Source organism: Panthera pardus, unplaced genomic scaffold (assembly GCF_024362965.1).
Source record: "Panthera pardus isolate Hobbes unplaced genomic scaffold, ASM2436296v1 HiC_scaffold_8, whole genome shotgun sequence".
NCBI classification, from domain to species: Eukaryota; Metazoa; Chordata; class Mammalia; order Carnivora; family Felidae; genus Panthera; species Panthera pardus.
Genome location: NW_026527013.1, coordinates 209,730 through 227,851, shown reverse-complemented (window position 1 = coordinate 227,851; position 18,122 = coordinate 209,730). Strand labels below are relative to the sequence as shown.

At 61.9% G+C, this 18,122-nt stretch overlaps 1 protein-coding gene across 1 annotated transcript in view; it reads right to left on the bottom strand.

The window, feature by feature from the left end:
- Nucleotides 1-18,115, bottom strand: part of HCN2 (hyperpolarization activated cyclic nucleotide gated potassium and sodium channel 2) — a 20,719-nt gene extending 2,604 nt beyond the window's left edge. The window contains exons 1-5 of the mRNA XM_053897881.1: nucleotides 17,446-18,115; nucleotides 6,334-6,757; nucleotides 5,648-5,809; nucleotides 4,794-5,014; nucleotides 3,177-3,371 (exon numbers count right to left, since the gene is read on the bottom strand). Of these exons, the coding sequence (XP_053753856.1) occupies nucleotides 3,177-3,371; nucleotides 4,794-5,014; nucleotides 5,648-5,809; nucleotides 6,334-6,757; nucleotides 17,446-18,065 (1,622 nt within the window). The 5' untranslated portion in view covers nucleotides 18,066-18,115. The remainder of the gene's footprint in view (nucleotides 1-3,176; nucleotides 3,372-4,793; nucleotides 5,015-5,647; nucleotides 5,810-6,333; nucleotides 6,758-17,445) is intronic.
- Nucleotides 18,116-18,122: the final 7 nt, after the last annotated feature.

The window sequence follows — 18,122 nt, the reverse complement described above, 5'->3', positions numbered from 1 at the left end:
GCGTCTTACTTACAGGGCAGACGTTGAAGGGTTTTGCCGCCAGGGGCAAGAGCAAGAAAAAAATGTGCAGTGATACCCTGCCATTTAACATTTAACATTGTATTAGCAATGCTGGCCTGTGCAATTAGACAAGAAAAAGGCAATCGGAGACATGAGAACTGGGGAAAGAAACAGTGACACTAAATCTCTTTACTATCTCCTTTAATATGACGGACCTGGAAGATCCAAAAGACCCCATGTACAACTACAAACATTAAGAGTCAAAATAGCAAGCGATTAGAAAAAATCAACATAAAAACCCAAGAGCTGTAAAATGAATCAGTGGTGGCAGAGACCAGGGTGATGGTCACCCCTGGCAAGGAACCTCTGAGAGGGGTAGAAATGTTCCACATTCAATCCAAGCAGTGGGTACAACGAGGGTCCTCGCTCTCGTCCCGTCCCAGCGTGCCCTCGCGACGTGGGCACTTTTTCTGTAAGATACATTTCAATAAAAAGGGAAGCTGAACCTTAAAAGTAAACTCAACAGCTTTTACGTATACAAACAAAAACCACTCGGAAGAAGACACAGCACATGGGAAGACAACCCGTTACACCAGCACAGGGAGCAAAGTAAAAACAGCACGGCACGAGGTTAAGAAATGTCCAGACCTGTATGAGGGGGAACTTGGAGAGACCCCCGAAAGGCACGGTGGGAGGCTGAACACAGTCATTAGGCCAGAGCTCGTCACCGTCAGGAGGACGAAAGACGACCGTTCCTCCCTATTCATTCACACATGTAACGTGCTCCAAAGAAAACACCGTCAGGTTTGCTTGTTAATTACTGAAGCTACGCAAGGCCGTTCAGAACAAAATGAGCAAAAATCGCAGGGAAGCCTGCTCGTGCCGAAGAGCAGAAGGGGCGACTGACCCCCCAACACACTGAAAACACGCTGTGCGGGCCTCCAGACTCCGTGTGGGCTTGGCACACAGAGCAGGCGGGCCGGCGGGATACACCGGGAGGGCCGGAAACGTGCCCAAGCACGACGCAGCGAGTTGAGGGTTGCCCCCCAACTTCCGAGGCCAAACCAGACGTCTCAGCCCGAGAGCAGAAGGTGAACCCGCCATCCCGTCCCCACAGGATAGTCCCAGGATGAGCCCAACAAGCAAAACGACACAAGTGCTATAAGGAAGTGTGGGTGAACCCCCCCACAGTTTGGGTGGCACAGCAAGCATGTACTGTGCACCTACTGTATACAGAGAGTAGGTATTCAACACCTACTCTGTGCAGCCGATTAGGTACTGAGTACCTAGTGTCAGGAGGAAGCACACACAGAGCGCCTGCTGTGTACAGAAGACAGACACTGACCACTGCACACCCACTCTGTGCAAGCAGGCACACATTTAAACACCTGCTGTGTACAGCAAGCACTCATAGAGCATGAAAATCCCGCGTGGACAAAAACACACACACAGACGCACACACACTCAATAAGCAAAGTTAAAAGGCCATTGGGGTGCAGATTTGCATCACATGAAGTCCTCCACACATAAAGGATTTGTAAGATGACAAAAGGATAAAAAAAATTCTGTAGAAAAACAAACGCAACCTATGGCCGGTTCACAGAAGGAGAAACACAAAACAGCCTTTCATCACATAAAGAGCCCAGACGGCCCCTCTCACGTGTGCATTTGGGGGCTGGGTGCCTCACAGCGCTGCTGGCTGCCCAGAGGGGGACTGGACCCTCCCCTCACCCCCTCAGCCCCGTCCCCAATACATGAGCAGAACTCCAGAGGTGCATGCCAGAAGCTCAGGGGAAAGAGGAGGGCGGACCCTGGGGCCTCGGTGCCTGGAGGCCCCCACAGCTGGAAGGGTCCAGTGAAGGCAGCTGAGAGCGGTGGCCACGCCTTGGTTTTGCATCGAAGAAGGAAATGGGAGATGTGGCAGGAGGAAGTCAGGACAGGAGCCAGAGATTGTCTGGACATACGTGTTCCTGTAAATGTGACCTTGGAACCGTGTGAGCAAATAGTCATCAAACACGGCTTGCCAGGAGCTGGGGGGCGACAACTAGCCGCCAGCGGTGTCCTGGGGTCAAGGGTGCTGTGGGTTAGACGGGGGTAATGCCGCACGATTCTAAATACACCTAAGAGCTACTGCGTTTGTGGGGCGCCTGGCTGGCTCAGTGGGTAGAGCATGCGACTCTTGATCTCATGGTTTGTGGGTTCGAGCCCCACATGGGCTCTCTTGCTGTCAGCGCAGAGCCCGCTTCAGATCCTCTGTCCCCCTCTTCTGCCCCGCCCCTGCTCACACTCTCTCTCAAAAATAAACATTAGGGGCGCCTGGGTGGCTCAGTCGGTTGAGCGGCCGACTTCTGCTCAGGTCATGATCTCGCGGTCCGTGGGTTCGAGCCCTGCGTCGGGCTCCGTGCTGACAGCTCGGAGCCTGGAGCCTGTTTCAGATTCTGTGTCTTCCTCTCTCTGACCCTCCCCCGTTCATGCTTTGTCTCTCTCTGTCTCAAAAAATAAATAAACGTTAAAAAAATTTTTCAAAAATAAATAGATAAATAAATAAACATTAAAAAAAAGAGAGAGAGAGGAGGGGGGGACACAGGGAAGGAGGCCATGTAACGGCAGAGGCAGAGATCGGGGAGAGGCGTCCACAAGCCGAGGGACACCGAGGACTCCCACCAGGAGCCGGGAGAGGCAGGAAGGACCCCCTCCCGGAGCCTCTGGAGAGGGGCGTGGCCCCCGCCACACCTGGATCTCGGATTTCTAGGCTCCAGAATGTGAAAGAACACACATCTCTGGGGGTGTGAAGCCGCCCAGCTGGCGGGAACTGATTACAGCTGCCCCAGAACTTCGCCAGAGGTCACACAGGCTGTCCCGGCAGAGCCGGCGCCCAAAGCTGGTGCTCGGCAGGGCCCTCCTGTGCTTAGCAAAGCCCGACCACCCACCCTGGGCTCGCCAGCTCCAGGCCGCCTCCCCTCTGTCCAGCTCGGACCCCAGACGGGTAAGGGGAATCGGGCAGTGGCTATGGGGGACCCAGGACTTCTGCAGAAGCGGGGTCTGGGGCGCTGAGGGGGCATCGTGGGGGTGCAGCACGTGGAGACTCACAGAGGGGCACCTGCTGAGGGTCAGAGCCTGAGGACAACATCTAGCTGCAGCCGGGCCAGCCCCCCCCCCCCCCCTCCCCGCTCAACCCCAGGAAGGAGGGCCTGGCAGCAGGGACAGCCCCGTGGCCCCGCCTCACCTCCCGCAGAGGCCCGTTGAGCTCTCCCAGGATGCTGTCCTCGTCGAACATCTTGCCCTGGTAGCGGTGCTCGTAGTAGTCATGGATCTTCTGGCGGAAGTCGGCGGGCAGCTTGTGGAAGGACATGTACTGCTCCACCTGCCTTGTACTGTGTAAGTGGGGGGAGGGGGGACCCGGGTCAGCGGCTGCCACCTCCGGGGCCCCTGCTAGCAGCCCAGACACGCCTGCCAGCTTCAACAACGGCAACACGAGGTGCCCAGTTAAATCTGAATTTCGAATAAACAGCAAAAATATTTAACGGTACCCGTGCAATATTTGGCACATGCTTATACGAAGGTAAGTTACTCTTTGTGTCCTGGATTTGATCTGGGAACCCCCCCGCCGAGAAGTGGGGGGACAGCTTGGCTCTAGGCCCTCACAGTGGGCTGGGCCAGACTCCCCAGGTCCCCCAGGATGCCGGAGGCCCATCCCAGAGGCTCCCGCATCGGTCAGTGGCCCTGCCTCCCCTCCCCAGAGAGCTTTCCAGAAACCACCGGCTCAGCCCCTCCTGAGCAGGGCGGGGCTGTGGGCACTAGACGGGTGCCAGGCCCTGCTGTCCCCAGGATGGTGCTCCCAGGGTGCCCCCAGCCCCGTTTCCGCCCCGGCTCCACCCGGACACAGCTGCCCTGAGCTCAGCGGAACCCGTGATGCCAGGCGGGTGGCAGCACCAGCTCATGTTTGGGTGTGAGACCCGTGGCTTCCGGACAGCCGGGGCGCCTGGCACCAGGCCCAGCTGACCCGGGCGACCCAGCCGGCACTGCTGTGGGGCTGGGGGGGGTGCTCGCAGCTGCCCAGCCAGGACCGGCCACTAGGCAGCAGTGCAGGACGGACGGGGCTGTGTCCCGGAGAGCCGAGCACAGCTCGGCATTGAAGGGGGACACTGAGGCAGGGTGGAGCTCGAGGCAGAACTCGAGAAAGGGCCAGCACACGGGGCCTCTGCCCACTCCCCTTGGCCCCGCCTGCCCCCCTCCGGGGGCCCTGGCGCCACCCCCCCAGAGGGGGGCTGCCCCCGCCCAGAGGCCAGGTCCGAGGGGCCAGACATCCTTTTGCTCCCCCAGGGGCCTCCTCCGTGGGTTCAGTCACCCAGCACGTCCTCAAGCGACCCCAGGATTCCTGGACTCCTCTCTGTGCTTCCCTGCTCTGGCCTCGCCCACGCTGGCCCAGAGACCCCTGGGGTGAGCCCCGCCCCCTAGGCAGCCCCCAGGGGCTCCCTGATGCGCCATGGACTGGCCTTGCTCCGTTGGGACCTCCCCCCTCCCACCGCAGCTCCCACCCTATCTTCAGCTTGTGTCCCCCTCAACCCTTCCCACCATGTCTCCCACCCAGGCTCCCGACTGCCCTCCTCCTAAAGGGCCCCGAGCTTCCTCACTGTCCTGGGGACCTTCTAACGCCTCCTCATCGCAGCCACGGACCCCTCTAGGGTCCTCAGCCCCCACATTCCCTGCTGGCCCCTGTCCTAGGCACAACACAGGGAGCTGGGGGACAGCAGGGTGGGCCCCCCAGACCTCCAGACTCTGCCCGCCCTCAGACCTTCTCCTGGTACTGGCGCCGAGAGGAGTCCAGCGACTGGATGAGGGCGGTGGCGTGGCCGATGAACATGGCGTAGCACGTGGCGCCCACGATCATGCTCAGCATGGTCAGCCAGATGTCGGTCATGCTCTCGGGGGCCTGCCGCCCGTACCCGATGCACAGCATGTGGCTCATGGCCTTGAAGAGCGCGAAGGAGTAGAGCTCGCTCCACGAGTGGTTCTGCAAAGCCACGAGGGGCAGGTGGGCCTGCGGTCGCCACCCCAGGGAGTCCCTTGACCTCAGGGGCCCCACCCGCCCATCCTGCCATCTGGGCCCACGTCTGGCCCCGAGACTCGCCCTTGTTAGGGGTCAGCGTCTCAGCCGGGAGTCCTCACAGGTGCCTGCGCCCTCCCTGGGTGGGTTCTTACCTCTTCCGGCCCAAGATACTGCTTCCCTGCTTCAGGGTTAGGGTACCACAAGCCCTCTTGGACATAGTGTATGTAAGTAAACAGTGGACACAGAGGAAACGTTGGTGACGTTATCTGTGGTGCCAGAAGCTGTCCTAGGCACTCTGGTCAACAAGCTGCCTCTCAGCGGTTGGGGTCTGAAGGTCTCAAAGTCACCAGAGCACCCAGGCGGTCACTGCGGGGTTGGGGTGGGGGTGGGGGTTTCTGGAACTGCACGCCACCGAGGCGGGCACTGGGGGGAGCGGGTTCTGGGGACTGCATGTACCCGAGGCGGGCACCGTGTGGGCTCCGGGGACTGTGCACGCCCGAGGCGGGCACTGGGGTGGGCGGGGACTGTGCACACCCGAGGCGGGCACTGGGGTGGGCGGGTCCGGGGACTGCTCGCCACGGTGGGCCGGGCGCTCACCACCATGCCGTTGATGGAGACCCAGCAGTTCCGCGGGAAGTCCTGCAGCATGGGCACCAGGAACTGCAGGCAGCCGTCCCAGTGACACAGCAGCAGCATCATGCTGATGAGGTTGCAGATGCGCATCACCGCGCTCGCCAGGTCATAGGTCATGTGGAAGATCTGCGGGCGGGGCGCGGCGTGAGGGTCCCCCGCCCGCCGCCTCTCACCCACCAGCGCAGTAGGAGGAAGACGCCCGCGGGCCCGGACCCCCAGCCCCTGAGACCCACGACGGGCGTCCCCCGCCTCACCGCAAGCTCTAACCCCAGCCCCCAGCCGGTTGCCCTCCGGGTTGACGAGAGCGCGTGGCCCGGGTCCCCTCCCACCCCCGTCCCCACCCGCTGCCCCCCCCTCGGAGCCTCGCCGCGGCCCCAGAAACTGGGGGCGACGTTGCCGGCAGCGGGCTGGAGGACAGTCCAGAAGCGGCTCACTCGGGGCAGAGGGGGCGTGACCTCGCTCCTCTGGGCCTGTTTTCGCTGCCGCCAGTGGGGGCGGGGGGCGAGATCCCCCTTTTACAGGGCAGAATGAAGTGGGGGGGGGCGCGAATGCGTGGAGGGCCCGGCCTGCGGCCCCCCATGACCCTGCCCCTCGCAGCCCCTCCCCGAGCCTCCCCGGCCCGCAGCACCTGCCCGCGGGCCCGCGCTCACCTCCTCCCACTGGTGGATGTAGCGGATGAGGCGCGACAGCCGCAGCAGCCGCAGGAGGCTGAGGATCTTGGTGAAGCGCACGATGCGCAGCGCGCGCGCCGTCTTGTAGACCTCGGAGTCGATGCCCTTCTCCACGATGAGGAAGATGTAGTCCACGGGGATGGAAGACACGAAGTCCACCACGAACCACGTGCGCAGGTACTTCTTCTTGATCTTCTCAGGGTCCAGGATGATCTCCGTGTTGTCCTCGATCACGATGCCCGTGCGGAAGTTCAGCACCAGGTCCATGAGGAAGAACGTGTCCGAGACCACGTTGAACACGATCCACGGGGCGGTGGTCTCATCCTTGAAGAAGGTGATGCCCACAGGTATGATGATGAGGTTTCCCACCATGAAGAGCAACATGGTGAAGTCCCAGTAGAACCTGGGGGCGAAGCGGGGGCCGTCACGCCGCCAGGCCTTGGCCCACGCGGCACGGAGCTGCGGGGCACGCTGTCCCCACCGCCGCACGCGAGCACACACACGCCCTCGAGGGCCAGCCCGGATCTCGCCTCCTCCAAGCTAAGACTTGGGCCTCGAATCACAGTGTGTCCCCCAACTCCAGGAAGCCCTCCCACCCCCTGATGACCCCCACCGCCCGCGGGGCCCCACAGCCTGGGTTCCTCTAGCCGGCCCACGACCTTCCCTCCTTAAAGAAACTGGAGAGGGGCGCGTGAGTGGCTCAGTTGGTGGAGCTTCCCACGTGGGCTTAGGTCACCATCTCCCAGTTGGTGAGTTCAGGCCCCCCATCAATTTGTGTGCTGACAGCTCAGAGCCTGGAGCCTGCTTGGGATTCTGTGTCTCCCTCTCTCTCTGCCCCGCCCCTGCTTGCGTGCTCTCTCTCTCAAAAATAAATATTTTTTTAATTAAAAAAAAAAAAAAAAAGGCAGGAGACCTGGCAGAGCCCAAGAGGTGCCCCCCAAATTGGTTAAAACTTTCCCATGACCAAAAAAGTTCAATGTGCAAGACACAGGGTCAGTGTCCAAAAAACTATTCCGTATGAGAAAGAAAAGGGGAGACGAGCAAGGAGGAGCTGGGGTGGCAGGGAGTAGGGGGCTTTGGAGGAAGGGGCGGTGGGCATGCAAGGGGGGGCAGGCACAGTGGGGGACGACAGGGTCTGGGGTGCGGGATGGGGGCGGGGCATGCAGGGCACACACTGTCCTGAGTAGCAGGGCATCAAGTGAGGCACCGGAAGGGGTTCCTGGCCCAACTTCCATCTCAGGCAGCACCCTGGGGGGCGGGAGGCAGGGGGAAAGAGGCCTAGGCCCCCCAGGCTGGAGGTGGGTGGCTGGGAGAGGCTGAGAGAGGGCATTTCATGTGACAGATTCTCCTGAAAAAGTGCTGACTGGCGGATTCCACTCTCAAGTCCCTGAGGCCGATTCCACACTCCACCTGGGAAGCTCGTACAGGGAAAGGCCTGTCCACTCAAGGGACATCTGCTGGTGGCTGGGCTTGGTGTTCTGAACAAAGCATGAGGACATACAGATTCCGAAGGGCCACGTGGACAGATGCCCAGCACAGCACCGATCGAGAAAATGCAAATCAAAACGACTCCAAGGAAAAACTGTTCTGTTAGGTCCTCAAAAGTCCAGACGGTAGCGGGGCGCCTGGGTGGCTCAGTCGGTTGAGTGTCTGACTCTTGCTTTTGGCTCAGGTCATGATCTTATGGCTCATGAGACCGAGCCCCTAGTCAGGGTCTGCACTAACATCGAGGAGCCTGCCTGGGACTCTCTCTCTGTTCCCCGCCCCACCCCTCACCCCTGCTCTCTCTCTGTCTCTCAAAATAAATAAATAAGCTTAAAAAAAAATAGAATTGGGGCGCCTGGGTGGCTCAGTCGGTTAAGCTCCGACTTCGGCTCAGGTCATGATCTCGCGGTCCGTGAGTTCGAGCCCCGCGTCGGGCTCTGTGCTGACAGCTCAGAGCCTGGAGCCTGTTTCAGATTCTGTGTCTCCCTCTCTCTGACCCTCCCCCGTTCATGCTCTCTCTCTCTCTGTCTCAAAAATAAATAAATAAATAAATAAAAACAAAACTTAAAAAAAAAAAATAGAATCATGGTCTTACCCATCAATTCCACTCCTAGGTGTGAACCCCATGAACTGAAAACAGGCACCTAAGGATAACTGCGCGTGCGTGTTCCCAGGAACAGGCTTCACAAAAGCCAAAGGTGGAAACTTCGGTGGGGGAGCAGATTCACACAACGTGGCCACCGCTCACGCGCACGCCCCTCAGGTGCATCCACCACGCAGGCGCACATCCACGGATGAGCGTGTCCACCGCGCACGCGCACGTCCACCGACGACCGTGTGCCCCGCGCACGCGCACATCCCTCGGCCGCGAACAGGAGCGAGGCGTCCCCCCCGCCCCCCGCCCGCGGACGGACTCTGAACGTGCGACGCTCAGGGAGGGAACCCGACACAACAGACCACGTGGGGTGTGAGTCCGCGTGTGTGAAACGTCCAGAACAGGCTCATCCACGGACAGAAGGGGGGCTCGTGGGGGTTGGGGAGTTTTAGGGAAGATGAGAAAGTTCTGGATATGGATGGTGGTGATGGCTGCACAACACTGTGAATGTACTTAATGCCATTCAATTGTATACTTTTAAATGACTAAATGCCAAATTTTATGTTACATAAAAGAAAAAAAGAACTCTGAGGCTATGGGTTGGGGGTCTCCGTGATGAGCGGGTGCCCCATATCTGGGGCCTGGGTCCACACATCCTGTCTAGATCCAGGTAAAGGAGAGTCTCGAATTTTGAACAAAGTCGCTTATTTTAAATTGCTCTTACTGAATACTGCAGAGAGAGACCCCCACCCCTGGATCGCGTCAGCCCTGTGAGCTCTCTCCAGGTCGTCACTCTCCCAGACAGGTTTGTGCAGGGCTCTGCCGTGGGCCCAGTGCCCTCCCCGTCACGGTGGGGTCCCCACATCCACTTAGAGAAAGCTCTGTCACCTGTGGGCGGGACAGGCCCCAGAGGCCCCTAAAGGCTGCGGCTCCCTGGATCCTCCTGCTGGCTGGCCGGCTGGAGGGGCAGAGGAGGGGTCCATGGGCCGCAGCGTTCGCCCAAATTAGCACAAATAAATGAAAAGCCACAAGACCCAGGGGTGCCTGGGTGGCTCGGTCGGTTGAGCATCCAACTCTTGATTTCGGCTCAGGTTATGGTCTTGGGGTCCTGGGACTGGGCCCCGCTTTGGGCCCCATGCTCAGCGAGGAGCCTGCTTAAGATTCTCTCTCCTCTCTCTCTGCCCCTCCCTGGCTGAAATACCTATGCTCGTTCTCTCAAAATAAGCAAACTTAAAAAAAAAAAAAAAACTTGAAGAAAAGCCGAAGGCTGCAGACTGGCTTGGCCACAGTGAGCTCTGTGTTTTGGGAGCTCCTTTCTGGGCAGCGCTGCGGGGAGCAGCGGTTAGCCCCGTGTGTGCCGGCTGGCCCAGGCCCTCCACTTCGGGGAAGTGATCCCAAGGAAACTGTCCAAGAGGAAGAGAGAAAAATTAAAAAGCAATTTGTACCAAGATGTTCACAGTAGCTCAGTCTTCGAGAGCCAAAGGCTGGAAGGCACCCAACGTCTAACACCTCGGTGGCAGCGGCCAGACCCGGGCTGACACCCAGTTCTCTGGGCTGTTGGTGGGTGCGGCCGTGCGCCAGTCCCACAGCCCCTGGGACCCCCACTCTTCTCTCCATCGGGGAGAAAGGGGCCGGGGAGTGGCAGCCTGTGAGGGCCCTCCATGAGCCTGTCCCACCCGCACCTGCAGCGGGAGCCTCCTCTCGGTGGTGGTCGTGAGGCCCCTGCTGGGCTGTGATGGGAGGGCCTGGGGATGGGGACAAAGACCCGAAGGCCTTGAGAGCTAAAAGGACTGAGTGCCCTGGGGGTGGGTATTAAGGGCAAAATCGAATGGCTGCTAAAAATTCAGGACCTTCCTTTGCCTGAATCTAGGCAAGGTGTGGGGCGCGGGATGAGGGGCCCCACCTGCCTGCTGCCCCTGCCCCCCACCCTCCCTCCCAGCGCTTCCACTGTAGTCCCACCCCTCACCCTCTCTGAACTGAGGCCTGCCCTGCCCCCTCCCCCACTTCCGGCACACGCCTGGGGCAGAGCAAGAGGGAAAAAGTAACTGAGAAGGCCAGAGGACCTAGAAACCATGGGTGGGGGGCGGTTAGAAACCACCAGGGGGAGTCTAGAAACAATCTAAATGGCCAGAGTGCAAGGTGGCTTCACAGGTGACTCTTCACAGACATTCTCTCCCTTGTTCCTGGGATGCGGGTAGGAGCGAGCATCACACTTCCCCACTGACAGACCAGAGAGGTGGCCCCGCCAGGGAGTGGGGGCAAAGAACCGAGATCCAGGCCTGGTGCCCGCAGGACCTGTCCTCTGTCTACTGCCCGCCTGTTTAGGGTTAGGGCTAACCTTCCTCCTGCAGGCCTGGAGCCCTGTCCACGGCCCCTGGTCCCTGGGGAGCGATCCCTGGGCCTGTCGCTCTATCCAGGCTGTCTTCCCAGGTTGGATGGTGTCCCCTGGGCTAATGAGGAGTCAGACCACAGAGGACAGAGCACTGGACAGGGGCTCTGAAGCAGCTCTGGGGCAGAGTGACCCAATCCCCAGGTCCATCACTAGGGTGCCCCACCTGCTCCAACCAGGACGCCCCAAAAGGGGCCCGAGGCCCTGACCCTTGTCCTCACCAGCCCCCTGGTCCCCTGGAAAGGGACAGGAGGAGGAAGAGGGCCCTGCACACACCCACCAAGGGGGACCTAAGGACTGGGGCAGAGGATCTGGTCAGGGGACAGAGGAACCCCGGTCCTCCCCCTAAGCCCCTCCCCTTCTCCTCCCCTGACCTCCCTCCTGGGCCGCACAGCCTGGGACTAATCATTCTCCTCTGAGCCTCAGTGCCTCATCTGCCCAATCCTGGCAGCCCTCCCTCACTGGGCCACCCCAGCAGGACTGGGGCCCAGGGACTACAAGGGCCTCCCCAGGCAGCCAGCAGAGGCCTGGCTCACGGTCAGCTTTCAGCTACCCAGGGCCTTCAATGACCGTAATTAAATCCCATATTTTAAAATCTTCCCTAACATGGCTCAGTCGGTTAAGCATCCCACTATATATATATATATATATATATATATATATATATATATATATATGTATATTTGTTAATGTTTATTTATTTTTTGAGAGAGAGAGAGCATGAGCAGGGGGAAGGGAAGAGAGAGAGAGAGAGGGAGTCACAGAATCCGAAGCAGGCTCCAGACTGAGCTGTCAGCACAGAGCCTGACGTGGGGCCCGAACCCACGAACCCCGAGATCATGACCTGAGCCAAAGTCAGACGCTTAACCGACTGAGCCACCCAAGCGCCCCTAAGCGTCTGACTCTTGATTTTGGCTCAGGTCATGATCTCACGGTTTGTCAGATCGAGCCCCACATGGGGCTGACAGCTTGGAGCCTGCTTGGGATTTGTTCTCTCTCTGCGCCTCCCTGCTCGCACGGTCTCTCTGTCTCTCTCTCTCAAAATAAATAAATAAACATTAAAAGAAAAAACCTTCCCTGACAAATAACAACGAGGCCCCAGAGGGGCCCCTGCTTCTGTGGGAACACCCGGATCCCTCGGTTCTGTCTCCAGCGCAGCCCCGGGAGGGCAGCGGCCTTGTTGGCTGAGTGACACAGGCTCAGCCCCAGGGACACTGGGACGATGCAGGGCCTCCCTGGGGGCTCGGGGCTCGACAGCCATGACCCCCAGCCCCCAGGCCCAGGACGTCTCCGCTCCAGTGCCCTGCCGCTGGGAGAAGGTCCTGGAGCCCTGTCCCAGATGCGCCCGCGTGCACCCACAGGGGCACGGGACTTCGGCTGGGGCCCCCACCCTGAATGGCGAGTGCTGAGGGACAGAACCCGGGTGCAGAGACTTCCAGGCCAGATAAGGGCTGTTGAACCAAGGCAGCCCGCCACCCCCCCACCCCACCGCAGGATCCCAGCACTAAGAACCTGGCAGGAAGCAGTCCAGGAATTACAAATCAGGCAAATCTGAAGGGATTAGGGCCAGGGCGGGCAGGAGCCCTCCCTTATGGAGTTTCAAATCCGAGTCGAGTGTCAGGGATTAGGTGAGGAAGACACCTCCCGGAAAGATCAGCGGATTCCTGGGTGAGCCCGAGCCTGGGCAGGCTGTGGGGGCAGGGTGTGTGCCAGGCTGGGAGGACGGTCGGCGACCACACGGACCCAGCTCTCCCTCAGAGCCCCAGGCTGGGTGGGGGAGACAGACATTCCACACCCACAGATAAGTGAGCGGGATGCTTCAGAGTGGGCGGGGAGGGCTTCTCAGAGGGCATGGCACTTGGGCAGAAAATGGAGAAGTAGCTGCTTGACAGAGTTCAGCGGACCCTGTGCCCCACGCAGAGGAGGCAGCAAGTGCAAAGGTCCTGTGGCTGCACTGGGGTTTCCCCTCTGAAGGCTGGCCAGGTGTCCTGGTGCTAGAGTAGGCACGAAAGGAAATGGCTGAGGGCAGGAGCTGGGTTCTGCAGGCCCTTGGGAGGCCGTAAGTGAGAGGGAAAGACGGACAAATGTACCTTGAGAGGCCCATGCCGGCAGTGGGGAGGCTAGGAAGGGGGCAGGAGGGAGACGGAATGGCCTGTAGTGGCTGGATTTGGGGCCGGCTTCTTGATGGGGAAAAGTGAAGCAGGGTCTGGTCTGAGGAGGCCCAGTCCCCATGATGCTGGGGCAGGGGGGTTGGAGACATGAGGTTTTTAAAGCAGGGACCAGAAATTCCAAATTCTGGCAGGAGTCCCCTGGAGAGAGGAGGGCGACCTCGGCCACAGATGGCCTCTCACCCTTCATGTGGATCGTGGAGCTTCCTTCCTTCCACCAGGTGGGCCCTGGGCCTCAACCCTCACCTGGGGAAGTGGATCCGTCCCCTGTCCCCACCCCACGTGCCTCCGTGCTGGGTCTGGAGCCAGGGAAACCCTTGTCTCACCCCTGCCCCCGCCCCCCCTCCCCGGATGATGCAGGATTTATTCCCGTGAGTTAATGCGGGGATTTGCAGACAATGCTCCCACACTCATCTCCCCCGGATCCGCCAGGCCATCTGGGGTAGGACACAGGGGCCTCCAGCCCCATCCGGTTCTTCAGACCAGCCCCTCCACCGGCCCGGTCCCCCGGGGACCCCAGAGGACGTGACGCAGACACAGGTCAGCGTCCACTGGTCCCGGCTCTGTCTAAATGCCTCTGAGGGGCAGGAAAGGGGCGGACTCATCTCTTCCCCTCGCACGGGGCCTCCCAGCGGTAGACACCTGGGGACCGTTGCAGGAAAGTCAGCAGCGGCAGAGACTCAGATCAGACCTCAGAGGCACTTACAGACAGGAGCAAGCTGAAAGCCACTCGCCCAAACTTTCCAGACCGGCCCGGGCCCCCGGGCCCCGGGGCTGCCTCAGGTACCAGAGTGACAACCACATGAGGAGGCGGTGGGGGAAAACAACCCAGAACGAGTGATGATCGTCTCCGTCGGTCCCAGCCGGGCCCCACAGGGGCCACCCTTGCCGGGGTGCCCCTGCCCACCCACTGTTCCCCACGAGCTTCACACACGTGGGGCCTGTTGCCCTCTAGAACCAGTGCTGCTCCAGGTGAAAGGAACAGGAATTAACTGTATTTATTTTCTCATGTTTTTGGAGGGGAGGGGACTCCGTGAGGTGCCGGCTGGGACTGTGGCCCTCCACAGCGGCCCCGTGGCTGCCCCCCTGCCTCGCACTCCTGTTCTGACACCTGTTCCCATTCGGGCACGGACCTCAGGGTGCCCAGAAGGAACACCAAGCCTCCCAAGCCCAAACTGTTCCCTCTGTCCCTTGGACCTGTTTCTCCGCCTGCTCCCCCTCTCCCCCCACCCCTGCCCCCTGCAAGCCCCTCTGGAACAGGCACCCGGGCTTCTCCATCCTGGCCCTGGTGCCTCCCACACGCCCGGTTTCTGCGCGGAGAAACAGCCTCAGAAGGGGTTGGGCTGGTCCATCGCAGCCCAGGGATGGGCAGCACGGAGCGCCTGTGTGAGCTCAGCGAGCTCGCGGACACCTGAGACCCCAGACGTGACGGGGACCTCACGGGCCCTCAGGCCCACGGCAGGCGCTGAGGGGCAGGCAGGCCAGCAACATGAAGTGAAAACGGCCGCTTCGGGGTGTGTCGGCAGCGCGTCCGTGAGACAAGGCGGCAACGGGTCAGAGCTGGGGTGCGGGCAGGGGTGCGGAAGGGGACAGCGTGTGCCAAGGCTGGTCGTTCCAGGGAAGCAGGGGGAGGGGCCGGAATGGCATAGCAAATCACACACCCCCCTCTGCTCACACCACCACCTCTCACGTTTGGGGAAACCGAGGCGGGAGGCCCAGAGAGGACGCGAGCCCAGCCGCAGGCAGCCCGGGGCCCTCTGCAGACAGCTGCCTTCTGGCCTTTCCCCCGGACGCTCTCCCCTCCCGGACACCTTCCTCTGTCCACTCCCACGTGTCAAGAGCTCCCCCTCCTCGAGGCCTCCACAAGCACCCCACGCCCTGGAAGGCGTATGGCGGCTTGCGCACGAGGCGGTGCCAGGGCGGCTCCAGTTCAGCGGACGCCCGTCGTCCCGTTCTCCGTGCCGGGTGGGGGCCGGGCCGGTGCGCACGGGAAGAGCTTCACAGGCAAGCAACGGCGAGAGCTCAGGGAAGTGGAGACACCCTGGTCTTGGGCAGGCGTGGGGGCTGGCGTGGCAGCCTGCACCTCAGAATCTCTTTCCACTTTAAAGCCTGCACAGTGTGTGGACGCAGGCACCGTTGGGTCAGATCTCAAGGGGGCAAGTGTGGAAAAGCGGACCCAGAAAGGCCGCTCCGCCTTTTGCTCCGTGAGTAGTCTTACAAGAACTCACACACGCATAGAAGCATGGCAATGATCTGCAGCCCGCCTTCGGGTACCCCAATATCTCGAACAGTCTCCAGCAAGCCTTTTCCTTCCCGTGTCTTCCCGGTCTGGATGGGACGCGGCCAGAGGCTGGGCTACCAGCCTGCCCAGGTGCGAACCCCCAGTTTGCCCCGATTCATTGTGTAGCTTTGGGCAGGTGACTTAACTTCTCTGTGCCCTTCCCACTTTACAGCCGACATGACTGAATCAGTATTAGTAAGGCGCTGCCATGGCACCTGGGCCGCCCAGGCAGCCTCAGGAAGCTTGGGGCCTGTGTCCATACTGAATCAGCCCTCCACTAAGACATGGGGGGCTGTAGAGGCCCCACTGCATCCCAGATTGGAAATATCCTGTTTTCAATTTGACAGTGTCTCCCCTAGTCCCCATCCCCCTGCTTGCTCAACCCTATTTTACAGCTTATCTGCCCAGCCCAGACCACGTGGCCTGCCCAGATCCTCACAGGTGACCATGCTCCAAGTGGCACAAGCACCGGGAAGCCCAGCTCCTCCCCCTGGCATCCCCTCCCCCCAGGCTGTAAGCCGCCCCTTCTGCAGCCAAGAGGAAGCCCAGGGTCCCCCACCGCTGGCAGAGGGCAGGTGGTGGTGGGGGGGAGGGGAGGTTGGCTGCAGGCAGACGTGCTGGAGAAGACCCAGGGCAATGGCTACTTTCTTTTTTTACTTTTTTTTTTTTTTTTTTAGGGCAATGGCTACTTTCTGCAGGCACCTTCCCCTGCCCTCCCCCCCCCCCCCCCATGTCCCTGATGTCCCTTCCCAGCCAGCTGGCCAGGTCGCTGGAACGTGAGCAGAAACACTGACCCAAGTTCTCCCAGCCTGGACCACCTGCAAGGAATGGGGAGCCCCTGTGCAGGTCAGGACCATCCAGATGCACCTCATTCGGACACCCCAGGTCCCCCCACCCGTGGCTTCTCCCAGAACTCAAGCCATTGGTCAAGGGCGTCTTCACCCCCCAGGGAAGGTCTGAAGAGTGGGCAGGTGGAATCCCAGTCTCTGTCCCTGACTTGTGTGCCCCTGGAGCCTCAGTTTCCTCAGCTGTCAAGCACTGGGGCTGCGGAAGGGTCAGAACGGGGGAGAATCCCACAGCTCCCTTTCCCAGCTCCGGACGTCCGGGAGCAAGTGCGGAGCAAGTTCCCGGGTGGGGGCGAGGGGCTCAGGCTCCCGGCAGGACCCAGAGCTTGATGAAACCCGCGGTTCCGAGAGCGCTGTGGGCTGCTGTCCGTGGTGCTGAAGCCGCGCCCGCCCTGGGATTCGGCCCCGTGGAGACCCTCTGAGTGCCAAGTCACACCTCCCTGACGGCCACTTAACTTCACACACACACACACGCGCGCGCGCGCGCGCGCCCGCCCCTAGGGACCCGCCTGCCCCCTAGATCGCTCGGCCCACGCCCCCTGCAGTCACATGCTCCCCATCACACACATAGCCTGCAGTGATATGCACGCTTCACGCTTGCAGGCCACAGGGCGCGCACCCAGGAACAAGAACCACAAACATACTCAGCCGTGACCCTGCGCTGGGCCTTGCTCTGAGCCTTTGCACCTATCAACCGCCTGAACACATACAACGTCTACACACCCACTGACACATGGGCACGCCACCCAGTGGCTCCGGCTGCTGCGGCTCAGAGAACACAGCCTGGGGACCCCAGCACGCTCAGCGCCCTCTCCTCGCGCAATACCCAGGCCCGCGGACCGGAACGCGCCTCCCTGAGCTGTGGGGCGCAGGTGGAGACCTTGGGAGCGAGCCACGTTTGCTTAACCCCTTCTCCGCCGGCCTCTCCCAGGCACGTCCTTCCCGGGCGCCCTTCCTTCCTCCTTCCTTCCGCTCTGCCGCCTCCCCTGCGCCCACGTTCCCCTCTATTCGTCCTCTCCGCCCCTCCGCGCTCAGACCCTGGTCCTGCGGCTCATGACGCGCGCCCATCCCGCAGGGATGGGGATGTCAGGGCGCGTGGGAGGGGGCGCTCAGGGGTCACCGCTGGAGCCTGCGCGCGCTTCCCAGAGCCCCCCCACCCCCACCCCTGCCCCAGGGCGGAGCCTCGCGCGCCCAGGCCATTACGGGGCGGGTCTCGGACGCGCCCGAGGTCACCGAGGGGCCCCGAGGTCACCCACGGGGCGCGCAGCCCCGCCCTCCCGGAGGTGCTCCAAGGACGGCGCCCCCCTCGGCGCCCGCCGGGGCCACACCTGAAGTCGCTGTACGGGTGGATGATCCAGGCCCCCGCCGACTTGACGCGCTCCTGCTCGCGCTCCACGGCCTTCTGGCTGCCGAACATCCGCAGCGAGAACTTGTTGACGCCGGGCTGCAGGAGCGCGCCGAACTGCCGCTGCATGAAGCTGGCCTGGCTGCCGCGCGGCTCCCCCGCGGGGCCCGCCTCCTCGCTGCCCGCCTCATCCGCCGGCCCCGGCCCCGCGCCCGCCCCGCGGCACGAGAACGACACCTTGGACCCCCGCGCCGGGCCCTCGGGTGCCGCGGGGCTGCACTGCGGCTCGCCGCGCCCGCACTCGCCGTTCGGGCTGCCCTTGGCGGTGCTCGCCGCGCCCGGGGTGCCCGGGCGGCCGCACGAGCTGTCGCGGCTGCGGAGCCGGGCCCGCGGGCCGCTCTCGTCCGTCGCCTCCGGGGGCGCCGCCTCGGCCCGGCCCGGCTGCTGGGGGGGCGCAGGCCCGGGACCCGGGGGGGGCGCGGGCGGCGGCGGCGGTGGCGGTTGCTGCTGGGGGGGCGCGGGCGGCGGCGGCGGCGGCGGCCCCGACGCGGGGGTCGCGCCCGGGCTCTCCCCGGGCCGCCCGCCGCCCCCGCGCGCGTCCATGGCGAGGCGGCGCCGGGCAGTGCGGAGCGGAGCCGCCGCCGCCGCCGCCGGCCCGAG